At 30.7% G+C, this 12,440-nt stretch overlaps 1 protein-coding gene across 3 annotated transcripts; it reads left to right on the top strand.

Annotated features, from left to right (window-relative positions):
* Window positions 1–1,459: 1,459 nt before the first annotated feature.
* LPAT2 (lysophosphatidyl acyltransferase 2) lies at window positions 1,460–8,447 on the top strand. 3 transcript variants are annotated; one of them, XM_021426318.2, is made up of 13 exons: window positions 1,465–1,511; window positions 1,688–1,779; window positions 2,314–2,436; window positions 3,775–3,814; window positions 3,940–4,013; window positions 4,185–4,244; window positions 5,456–5,554; window positions 5,720–5,797; window positions 5,973–6,131; window positions 6,623–6,748; window positions 7,339–7,431; window positions 7,651–7,737; window positions 7,852–8,447. In XM_021426318.2, the coding sequence occupies exons 2-13, from the start codon at window positions 1,699–1,701 to the stop codon at window positions 8,092–8,094; spliced, it is 1,263 nt and encodes a 420-aa protein (XP_021281993.1). In that variant the 5' UTR covers window positions 1,465–1,511; window positions 1,688–1,698; the 3' UTR covers window positions 8,095–8,447. The 3 variants fall into 3 exon arrangements, with proteins under 3 accessions (XP_021281992.1, XP_021281994.1, XP_021281993.1); XM_021426317.2 differs by having other exon boundaries at window positions 1,460–1,779; XM_021426319.2 differs by lacking the exon at window positions 5,456–5,554 and having other exon boundaries at window positions 1,462–1,779.
* Window positions 8,448–12,440: the final 3,993 nt, after the last annotated feature.

The following is a 12,440-nucleotide window of genomic DNA, read 5'->3' on the forward strand; positions in this document are numbered from 1 at the left end:
GCAAATTTAATATTCAAAAAAAAAATAATATTAAAACAAGATGACTATAGCAATAATCTTTTTCAATAACATAAAAAATAAAAGTATATACAATAAAAATGATAGTAAAGAGATTGCTAAAAGACTTTTACAAAAATATAAATTAAGTGTGGGTATATGAAACGTGAGGAGGTTACTTGTAATTACCTTAATTAATAACATTGTACAATAGGTGGTGTGAGATTGGAGCCCTACAAAAGATCAAGGAGGTTATTCTCAAAATTTAATTTGGAGTTTGAGGTAATTTATTTATTATTTTATTTTTTTATTTATAGAATGAAATATAGATATAAAATAATTATTATGGAGAATAAAATAAGAGACGAAAAGAATAAATTACAAGTAATTGAAAAGAATAAATATTTGAGATCCAAATATAGAGTAAAATTCAAAAAATCACTTAAAATATTTTAAAATGATACTTTGATATTTTTTATTTCAAAATGATATTTTTTGTCCTTTGACTGTTAATATCGTTAATGGAACAGTTAAAAAATTAAATTTAATATTATATAAATATTTTAAAATATAAATACCTTTTATATTATTTTTTAATTTAAACTTATTTTCTTTTGAAAAAAAATCTACTCATCACTCCCTTAAAAACCTTAATAAAAAAAACCTAAAACATTTTTATTTGAAGGTTTAAAAATTGGAAGTCGTATTCACCTTAAAACCATAAACTTTTTTTTTAAAGTAAAATCTACTGTCATCAAACTTTTTATTTTTCTAATAGTATGAGAATTTTTTTTCATTGAAAAGAATAAATAAAAAATAAATCTTTTATTTAAAGATTGATATTTCAAATTTAATGGTATTAGGTGAAGAGGTTAATATTTTACTTATAATTACTAATTTTATCGAAATAATTTTACTCAAAATTTGTTGTTTGACACTAGGGCTTAGAGTGACATAAAAAAATTTTGACTTGATTATTATATAAAAAAGATTTTAAGTTTATTTTTTCTTTATCAAATATTAAATTTTATTAAATATTAAAGTGAGATAAATTACAATATTCACAAATCTCGTTTTAAAATTTTATAAAATTTTAATTTTTTTATTATATATTATATTTTATTAATATTAAAATAAATTTTATGAAATTTTGAAGTAATTTTTTTAAAAAGGCATTTATATTGAAAATTATTTATATAATATTGATTATAATTTTTTTAATTATTGATTAACAGTGTTAAAAACTAAGAGATAAAAATATATTTTAAAACAAAAAGGTCAAAAGTATCTTCTCTTTTTGAAGTGTTTGGAAGACCTTTTGAATTTTACCCTCTAGATAAACGAGAAATGTGAAAAAGATTATTACAGGTCGTCTGCCCAACCTTCCTACTCATTTTTTTTTTTATTTTTTGTTATTTCTGGGCAAGGGAAAACTGCTTTTAAAGCTTTGTCTGTCTTCATCGTTTTTTCATTATGTCATTTTCTGTTCTTCCATCTCTTGTCACGCTCTCGCGGTAATACTATTAATACCATTTTTCTCTTTTATTTTTTGCTTTATATAAAAATATAACAAACAATTTTCTTCGAATCAATTCTCACAATTCAAAATAAAGAAAAAGAAATATTTACTATATATCTAAAATCTCACTACAAACCTACGCTTTTCTGCGAACCTCGAGCGCTTCACTAGTGGTGGTGTGCATGGCGATTGCAGCGGCAGTTGTCATCGTTCCAGTGGGCCTGCTCTTCTTCATCTCCGGCCTCGTTGTTAATCTCATTCAGGTTCCTTTCTTCGGTTTTTTGGGCTTTTGATAGATTTGGTTTTGTTTTAACTTCTTAAGGGATTTGCTTCATCTTTTGCTTTGATTCAGTTAAGTGGGGTTTTTTTTTTCTTGGGTAATTTTTGCTTTTGTGTTTTTTTTCTTTCCCTTCAAATTTGTTGTGGTTGCATTTAAAAAAATGCTGGTAAATGGATTTCTCTTTTCTTTATATTTTTTTGAGCTGAGATTATTAATGAATAATGAGTTTGTATGTACATCTGGTTTTTGAATCTACTTTAATTCTCAGCAAATAAAATTTGGGAAAAAGAAATTTAACTCGGGATCTTTGGTTTAAGCTTGATACAACCTTCTGCTTTTGTTGCCATGTTTGCTTAAATTTTTTCGCGAAAACGTTTTCATACTAAAAATGGGATTTAAGAGTTCATTTTGTTGCATTTGATTCAGTTTGATTAATTGGCTGATGTGAAAATCTTATTTCTTAGATTTCTTCGTCAATGACCATTTCTTATGTTATCCAATTTAATGCTTTTTTCAGGCAGTTTGCTTTGTTCTCATTTGGCCACTGTCCAAGAACACCTATAGAAAGATCAATAGGGTAGTGGCAGAGTTGTTGTGGCTGGAACTCATATGGCTTGTTGATTGGTGGGCGGGAGTTAAGGTGTGAGCTCCTTCATTTCGTTTTTTAAAATCATATGTTTTGTATCGTCAATTTATTACTTTCTTTGGCCATTTTTGAAGATAATTTAGTCTAATGCTGAAACCCTTTATAGGAAGGCAGTTTATGATGATCAAATGCCTAAGAGCTTGTCACTTTGTGCTGGTCTTAACTATTGTGGTTTAAGTTTGTTTTACAGAGTTGTAGATGAAGGTATAAATTTATCTCAAAGTAGAAATATTATGCTATCCTGCTGAGAAGAATCATTGAGGTTCCTTGCCTGAATGAGTTGATAACTGCAAATGCCAAAAGTTTGTCCTTGTAATAGTCATTAGTTCTTGGATAAACTATTAACTTATCTTCCTGGGTGAAAAGAAATGCGATGAGATGACTTGGAAGACAGGGAGATTTTGAATTTCAAGTCCTAATTGTAGGATAACTAGAAGTCTCTTTTGCACAAGTTTTAACCATGCATCTAATGATTGTGAGCCAAATTCATTTCTGCATATAGCAAGTTCATGTGCCATTTTGCATAGTTGCTTTTTTATTCTATCATGACATGTATATGTTTTGGATTAGCTGGTTTTCTTTGTTTTGACTTGTAGTGTTTGCTAATATCTTTAGTGATTAAGCAACAAGTGTTGTGTCAGTCATTGGTTTTTGGTATATATGTTTATCTTCATTGTTTTCTGTTGCCATTCACAAGAAGATTCGATGGCCACATAGGCTGTAAATTGGGGGCTTAAAGATGTTAACGCTAAGCATCAAATGTTAATGCTACTTCATTTCCATCTAGACTTGTAAAAAGTAAGTCTCAGAAATAATCTTTACTACGGTGAGCACTAAGATATAGAATCCACTCGAAAATTTCCACTGCCTGCTATGGGATTCTAAATATGGCTGTATTTTTGTCAATGAATATGAATGGAAATTTTGGAATCTCAACTTATGGGATGTTTCTTAGACAGAGGTATTAGAAAGTGAGATTGTTGTGCAGTGTCAAAATTTGCATGCCTCCAGTGACTGGCTAATTCCATTAGCTGGTAGGCTTTAGTTAAATAAAAGCATTTTGTCCAACTAGCATTTTGGTGTCCATAGGCTTAAAGATTGGGGCATTGTCAATTCATCTAGAATTATGCAAATATGAGTTGAACTGTTGCTGGGAAGTTTCTACTTTCTCTAAATGCTGATAGATGTTCCTTGATATTGATTGAGGTGGTAATTATTAGCTGTTAGTAAGCCAACTTTTATTAATGTAGAAAAGAATTGGTACCATGAATGCCATACCTTAAGTAGAATCCTAAAAATTATCTTTTGATCTTTGAGACATTTTATGTGCAGATTAAAGTGTTCACAGATCCTGAAAGCTTCAATTTAATGGGTAATGTTAATTTCTACTGGGAAACTTAGTTCTCAGTCTTTGTGTTACATGAACAATGGGTAATTCTTCTGTCCTAAAATTTTTTAAATGGTTTATTTATCATATGATATTGTGAAAATTTTCAGGTAAAGAACATGCCCTTGTTGTGGCCAATCACAAGAGTGATATTGATTGGTTAGTTGGATGGCTTTTGGCTCAGGTCTGTAATTGATATGTTCCAACTCAGAATTTTTTTGCATACTGTTTGGTTGAAATGCGCATTCAAAAAAAATATTTGATACTGCTTGGAAATTTGCTATTTGGCATTCTAACTTCATTTTTTTTCTCTCTTAAAATGTGGCTAAGATACAATTGAATTTGCTTTTGGCAGCGTTCAGGATGTCTTGGCAGTGCATTAGCTGTAATGAAGAAATCCTCAAAATTCCTTCCGGTATATGTTGTTGTTATATGTTTGAAGTTTCAACTCTCTATTGGGAGATTGTTTTCATTACCAGTTATTTTTGAGTGCATTTGGATGAGAGATTTTATAGAGCAATTTCATTTGTAGAGAGAATTTTCAAAGTCCTAAAACCAAATTATCTTGTTTGTCAAAATAAAATATGGAATTGTCAAGATTCTTAAATTTGGGTGAGGGATTTTGGAGGGCCCAAATTCTCATTTCAAAGAGGTAAAATTTGTGAAATCCTTGGTGTGTTTTTTTTTTTTGAATGGCGAAATCCTTGGGTTTTTAACAAGACATCAACATTTATTATGTTTTTCTCTCTTTACGCAGCTTCCATTTTTTTCAACTATAACTACAAAAACTCTTTTTTTTTAAAAAAAATATTTTTTGACTTTTTCATATTGTTGATAATATCTACATATTTTTATAAATATAATGACACCCATATTGCATAATTTTCTCCATTTTTTAAAATTTTCTGGGCCTAAGAATATTATTCTTTTATAATTCTTTTTGTTATCCCATCAAATTGAAATACTAAAAATTTCATTCTAAAAATTACTTATCCAAACAATGCAATTATAATTGCTATTATTTTGAATTGACGTATTTTAAAATTCTTTTTATCTTAAAAGTCTTGAAAGTTTCAAAATTTTTCATCCAAAAGTACTCTTAGTTTCAGCTGATATTTATATTGTCTTCAATTTTGAATGGTAATAGGTCACATATGTAAATGTGTGAGATGTGATTAGCTTAGTAGGTAGTTAATGAGGTAAGTTAATGAGCAGGAAGTGAACATAAATGCCATTTTTTATTTTTGAAAAGAAAATTTAACATGACTAGTGAGACACTCTGATCAAAATTTCTCATTTTTATATTATGTTACATTTGCTTCTGCTTCTAAATCTGGAGTAGGATTTTTCACTTGAAAATCTTGTATTCTCAGTCAGGAGTTTAAAGTTTGGCTTGTGAATCATGTATGAAGTAAGTGTGTTAAAAGGATGGAGAGATGATCTTGATTTTTTTAATGAATGGTCATGTTTATTTATATAGTTAGTCTGGGTGATGGAGAAGCAGGTCTTTTGTTGAAGTATCAGTTTATTCTTTTTTCTTTTGTTTTCTTTTCTGACTTCTATTGTTCGATTGGCTCAATTTCTGATTACTAACACTTGGATCCTACTTTCTTCTGCCTGAATTAGAATATTATGAAACAATACCATTATGTTCCTGGTACAGTTAATTTGTATTTCGTAGTGACAATTGGTGTCAGTCTTTCTCATGATGGGCGATTCAGTGAAGTGAGTGAAGTCTATTTTTTTGCCTGACTTACCATTTGGGTTGTCTCATTATGTTTTGTTTTTACTGCATACTGGACATTTTTTTTATTTTGTTTTTTAAAGAAGCAAACAGGGTTTTACTTTCACATACTTATGAAGAATAAAATTGACATCTGATATGTGCAGGTTATAGGTTGGTCAATGTGGTTTTCTGAGTATCTGTTTTTAGAACGAAGCTGGGCCAAAGATGAAAACACATTAAAGGTAAAAGTTTGCCTTAATTTCTTAGATGCAAGCATATCAAGAAATATTATGCTCTCTGTATTTTATTCACATTACATGACGATAAATATTGCCATATTTACTTGTGTGCTCATGCATACTTGTTTTAAACGACCCCTATTGATCTTGTTCAAATCTTGTGTAACCATATTTGCAGGCAGGTCTTCAACGTTTAAAGGACTTCCCACGGCCGTTTTGGTTGGCTCTTTTTGTAGAAGGGACTCGCTTCACACAAGCAAAGCTTCTTGCAGCTCAGGAATATGCAGCCTCACAAGGATTGCCTATACCTAGAAATGTTTTACTTCCTCGTACAAAGGTCAAATTCTTGCTGCTTCCCTTTTCTTGAATTCCTTGTCACCTTTTATGAAGGTCTTTTTTTTTTTAAAATGGATATCTAGGTAACTGAAGGAGCAATAACTGAATTTAGATTTTGTTACTCAAGTTGTTAGCATTCTTTCAATCTAAGAGGTATAATATTTCAACTTTACCTTGTAGTATTTTGGTTAATTCTAGGTAGATTTTGTTGCAACTGCCTGCAAAAACCCACTTTCCTGCTAATGCAACTTTCTGCTTTGGCAAAGTTATTTAATGCTTAGCCAGCCTCATCCATGATACATCTGTGCACCCCTATATTTGTAAAAACTATAGTTGAGAGTTAAGCATGTTGGATGTAGTTTTACTTCTCTTTTTGGTAATACTGAAATTTGTTATTTCATTCACGGCAACTCATCTTATAGGCCTTGCTAGTTTTAATTCAAATATGAAAAAATTATGCCTGAAGTAACAACATCATTTTTGTTGCTTCAGGGTTTTGTTTCAAGTGTAAGTCATATGCGTTCATTTGTCCCAGCCATTTATGATATGACAGTGGCTATTCCAAAAAGCTCACCTTCACCTACAATGCTTAGACTTTTCAAAGGGCAACCTTCTGTGGTAAGTTAGATTTTGTGCTAACTGTGTAAAGCAAATTATAATTATGTCTATTTAGATGTTAACATTGGTTTTGCTTTCTTTAATGTTGATATGCCCTTGGAGAATTTGCTGCATGTCTCCTTAAGGATTTCACTTCTAAATTCTCTGTTATCATGAAATTTCAGTTTAAGGCATAACATGCTTCAAAGATCTCCAATGACAACAGGAAGTGAAGGGAGTGCTTCCTAACTTGTTCACATCATTTGTCTGATCTTTTAGAATCCCTGGAGTGAAAGCAACAAGTATAGGTCATGGGCATTTCAGGAAGCAGTTAGCTACTTGTAGTTACTATATGGCAACTTGGAATTGGTTGAGTTGCTATGTTAAAGTGTAGAAGCAACTACCTGAGAATATAGTCCTAGGTTCATGCTGGAAAAGTATCTGCTTTTCCCTCTTCCTTTCCTGTGGTTGAAATATATATGTAATTTTGAAGATGTGATGAATAAACCTAAAAGTGTGATTGATTTTAAATATCCTAGTTGATAATTGAATGACTCACAGTTCTATTGGGTTCATTCAATTGATGAAGGTATGTTGTTACTCACTTGCAGGTGCATGTGCACATCAAGCGGTGTCTCATGAAGGAACTGCCTGAAACGGATGAGGCTGTTGTGCAATGGTGTAAAGATATGTTTGTGGAGAAGGTGAGCATTATTCATCTAGTGTTGTAGCAGGTGCTTATATGGGGTCTTGCATGACTTCTGAAATAATAGTTGCTTGAAAATGAAAAGAAAGATTAGTGCTACCTGGACAAAGTTGTCAATTGTTGTGTTTTAATGTTTAATCATGTTTATTGTTGTGCTTGCAGTAGTTCATGTATTAGTTTTCTACTTATTTTTTTCTCTGTTTGATTTGTCATACAGGACAAGTTGCTGGACAAATATATAGCTGAGGACACTTTCAGTGACCAACCAATGCAGGATCTTGGTCGGCCAATTAAGTCTCTTTTGGTGAGATTCTTTCTTCAAATTAACCATTCTTTGTTTTGATTTACTTCAGTTGGTGTGTTTTTTGGTGTTGGAAGAGTTGCTTCTGGAACTAACACATTTAACAATATCCTTCAGGTTGTCACCTCTTGGGCATGTCTTATTGCTTATGGGGCTCTCAAATTCCTACACCGTTCTTCACTTTTGTCCTCATGGAAGGGCATTGCATTCTCCTTCTTTGGCTTGGCCATTGTTACCATCCTCATGCACATCTTGATTCTCTTCTCTCAGTCAGAGCGTTCAACTCCTGCCAAGGTTGCACCAGGGAAGCCCAAGAATGATGGGGAGACTTCAGAGGCAAGGCGGGACAAACAGCAATAGATCAGAGCTTCCTCCCAAGATATCCATACGAAAGGAACCTCATCTGCAGTCATATTTTCATAAACCTACAGTATGTGTAGTATCTATATCACTTTCACTTTCGCTTTGATTTTAGACTTGTTTGAAGTGTCTTTGATCATCAGATGACAGGTTTGTATGCATTATCAATTCTTTGTTTTCTGGTAAACTAGGGTAATTTTTGTATAGACAGTTAAAAAGGGCTGTAGCAGTAATGGTTACATTAGGCCAGCCCTAGTGTTACTTTTGGATAGCTCTTTGGCGGATATAGGAGTTTTGGGGTTGTTGAATCTTAAAATTATATTCACTTGCCTTTATAGTTTTCATTTTCTTCACCAAGCTTTCTCTCATTTTTTATTTTCTCAATCTTGGAACATATCTCATTTTAATCTTTACACATCTTTTCTCTATTATAATAAAAATAAAAATAAAAATAAAAATACTTAGTTGAAATATCTCTGATAATTAGTTTATAACGATTTAGGATTCTTAAAATCTGGAAATTAGGATTCTTCAAGTCTGGAAGTTGATGTGTAAGAACAAAAGTAAAATGTGATTTTAGACAAATTAAAAATAAAAATAAACTCCATATATTCTTAATTCAAAAGTAAAATGTGATTTTAGACAAAAGTAAAATGTGATTTTAGACAAATTGCTTCAAGTCTGGAAATTTGTATGGTCTCAATTTAGTTATGAAAACTTCTTACTTAAAACATTTAAAACGTTAATACTAAAGTGACAACAATATTTTTTTCAATTTTAAAGGAAGTTCATATATCAGAATTAGGATAAATCTACTTATATTTAAAATTAGCTTGTTTTAAAGTGTCACCAATTAGAACCTAAGTATAACTTCATGCGAACTTAAATTCTGAATATAGAATTTAAGTCTATAAATCATTTACAAGCCTATATTCTTAATTCAAAAAAAATACTTGATAAGTGGTGGAAGATCATGTTTTTACACTCAAGTCCTACCCTAGCTCCCATGATGTGAGATTTGTGGCATTCTATTCCATTCAATTGTACAACACTCCCGTTGTACTAGCTCTTTAGCAGTAGAGGAGAAAGACTCTTGTACTAGTCTGGTTTACCTTAATCCTTGTATCTCTCATGGGGATCCACATCAGTAAAGATCCGAGTCGGTTTTAACACCACATGCCACAAGTTAGAATTTAAAACTCTTACACTAGTTTAGTTCGGGTTTACTTTCCTTGACCCTGGTATCTCTCAAAACAAAATTTAAGTCTCTCAAAACAAAATTTAAGTAAGTTTATGAATTACGGACCTCTCAACTCAAAAGATATGTTTGATAAATAGTGAAAGATCCATGGTTACATACCCAAAACCATTTTACCTCTTACTGATACGAAATTAGTCACGTTAATATCAAACAAATGTAAAAAATAATCAAACTACTATCAAGTTTATTTAGACTAATTTAAAAAAAATTATCTTCTCAAACTAGTTAGTAAATTTTTTTACATAAAACATTTCAAATATTAATGTTAAAAAAATAACATTAGTTTAATTTTAATGTAAATCTATGAGAATAATAATAAAAATTCTTATAGTTTAACTTAGTCTTTCCAAAATCTAGAAATAAATGTATAAGATTAATCGTAAAAGGTCATATTAGACATATTATAATAAAAAAAATCAATATTAAATTTGTTCAATAGAATTTTGAAGAATTTTGTATCTTCCCAATCTGAAACTACCTATTAAGAATTATCAAATAAAATATTTTAAATATTAATGTTACAAAAATAATATTTTATTAATTTTAATGTAAATGTATGAGAATAAGGATAAAAATACTAACAATTGAAATTAATCCTTTAGAAATCTTGATGAAAATTTATAAAAATAAGAGTAAAAATTCATATCAAGCAAAGTACAAAAATCAATATTTAGTTATTTAAATAAATAAAATTTAAACTAATTTGTATCCTCTCAAAGTCTTAAATTTGCTATAGTCTTCATTAAAAAATTTAAAAATGTTAATGTTAATATAAAATTTTTAAAAGATTTTGACGTAAATATATGAGAATAAAAATAAAAATATATAAAGTAGAAATAAGCATTGTTAAAATATAACCACCAATGCAGATGAATAAAGGTAAAAATTCAAATTGGCCTACTAAAATTTTTTTAAATTTTTTTTTGTATTTTAAAATAAATTAATTTGAATAAGTTTTCTTAAAATCGATCTACATGTATAAAAATAATATAAAAAATCTTTATTTGTCTAAATACAACATCTATGTTTGAATAACAATTTTAATTAAAATTTTATACTTTTTGACAAAAATGTGAAAAAAAGCATAGAGTTTTTTTGCAGGTAGGCATGAAAGAGGTGGAACTATTGCGAGATTCAATTGGCATGGGTTTCAGGGCACAAGGTTATGGAGGTTTTCTGAATTGCTTCATTGGAGATGGTCGTTGTTTATAGTTTTTGTTGAAAACATAGTAGTAGGTACTTCTTAGGCGAACATCAAATAGGTTTTGATCAGTTTGAAATTGTTGTGGATGTTTTTGTTCCTCATAGATCTTAAAAAGATGGGTATAATTGTGCTCTTGTGAGATATAGGTACGAAAGGGAGATGCTTTTGGTTGTTGAAAAAGGGAATAGGATGATGTTCTCTAGTTGGAGATTGAGAGTAAACAGGGTAGATACAAATGAGAGATATGTTTCAGGTAATGGTCGAAAGTAGTGCTATGAATCTTGTAGGTAACCTAAATCATTCTTTTAAGAACATGGTGGTGGGTAATGCTGCGATAAAAGATGAACCTTTGTCGTTGAAAAAGCATATGCTAGCTACGAAAAACGTACATGAAGTGGAGGATAGGGTTGGGAAAAAATTAATGCAGAATAATAATGATAAGGAGGGGATGGTGAAGGTGCATCCTACGGAAAAGAATGGCATCAATATGTATATTCCTGAAAATAATTAGGAATGGTTGCAAAGGAGTGTTATTGGTTTTATCCGAGAAAGTGGTATGGCAAAGTGGGTTTGAATTATGGGTGCGGCTTAATGGGAGTTTACACGTCCTTGTTACTTTCTAAATTCTGATTTAATGGAGGCTTTAGTATTTGACTATATGGATTTTATGAGAAAGTGGTTCTCGAATTTGTTGCCTTACAATGCCATGAAGAGAAAGGTGATTGTGTGTTGGGTGAGAATTAAGGATGTTCCAATTAATATTTAGCATCCAAGTTTCTTCATTGCTCTTGGATATTCTTGGGGGAGTTTTATTAAAATGGATCCTCATACCATGGCTATGGAGAATTGTGGTTATGGAAGGATCCAAATTACATTTCATGGGATGCAAAATATTCTAGAATTCACCGAGATTAAGGTTAGGGAAGAGATCTTTGTGATTTGTGCAGTGGTAATGGTGGTGGCCATACGAAAAAAATATCCTCAATGTCTACTGAGTTTCCTGAAAATAAGTGTTTGGACGAGAGTGGAAAGCTTGAAATGATGAATGGGTTGGCTGTTTCAAAGGTTTTGAATTTGAATAAAGAAAAGTGTCAAGAGGTTGAAACTCATTCAAATTTAAAACCAAGGAAGGTTGAGTTGGATTTTACCACTGTGTTATAGTTGAGGATATTTTTCAATGGTAGGTAGGTAATTTAATCAAAAAAAAAAATTGAATCTTTATCTCCAATATCACATGAAGGGTTGATTAATTATGTGGTTAAAGTTGATTCGAACAATAATTTTTCCTTAGATGAGGGAATTAAAATATGTCTTAAAGTAAATGATGAAAAGGATGATTTTAATAATATTGATGATTGTCGGATCGACTAAGTGGAGAATTTTAATGTGGATGGTAGTTTAATTCGTTCATATTTAGTCACTGATGGTCTAAATGGGGAATATAGCCCAAAATTAAACATGGCTAAGGATTATTCAAATTGTATAATTTCTGGTGACAAGGAGCCTTTCATGATAAGTTCAGTAGCTATTGATTTCAAGACTTGTTTGTTGCAAGTTGATCTAATGCTAAGTTTGGATACAACCATGTGATATTGTTCTTAGGACATCAGAAATTTACAAGGATGAAAATATTGGTAGGGTGCCGCAACTAGCTAGGGTGTTATTTAAAGAGGTAGAGGCAGACCATGTGACAAGAAACAGTAAGGTGAGACAAAATCTTATGTGGGAGGTATGGTCTTGTTTAGTTGAAGTCATTTGGAGGATGGCAAATAATGGGGAGGAGGGTAATGTTAGTCATAAAGTTGAAGCTGTTTGGGATGTTTCCAAAAAAGTGGGAATGGATTTTAAAAATTCTATAGAGGAAATATTGGAGTAGGATTT

This window comes from Theobroma umbraticum, unplaced genomic scaffold (genome assembly GCF_002168275.2).
Source record: "Theobroma umbraticum cultivar Fairchild unplaced genomic scaffold, ASM216827v3 scaffold_147.0, whole genome shotgun sequence".
NCBI classification, from domain to species: domain Eukaryota; kingdom Viridiplantae; phylum Streptophyta; class Magnoliopsida; order Malvales; family Malvaceae; genus Theobroma; species Theobroma umbraticum.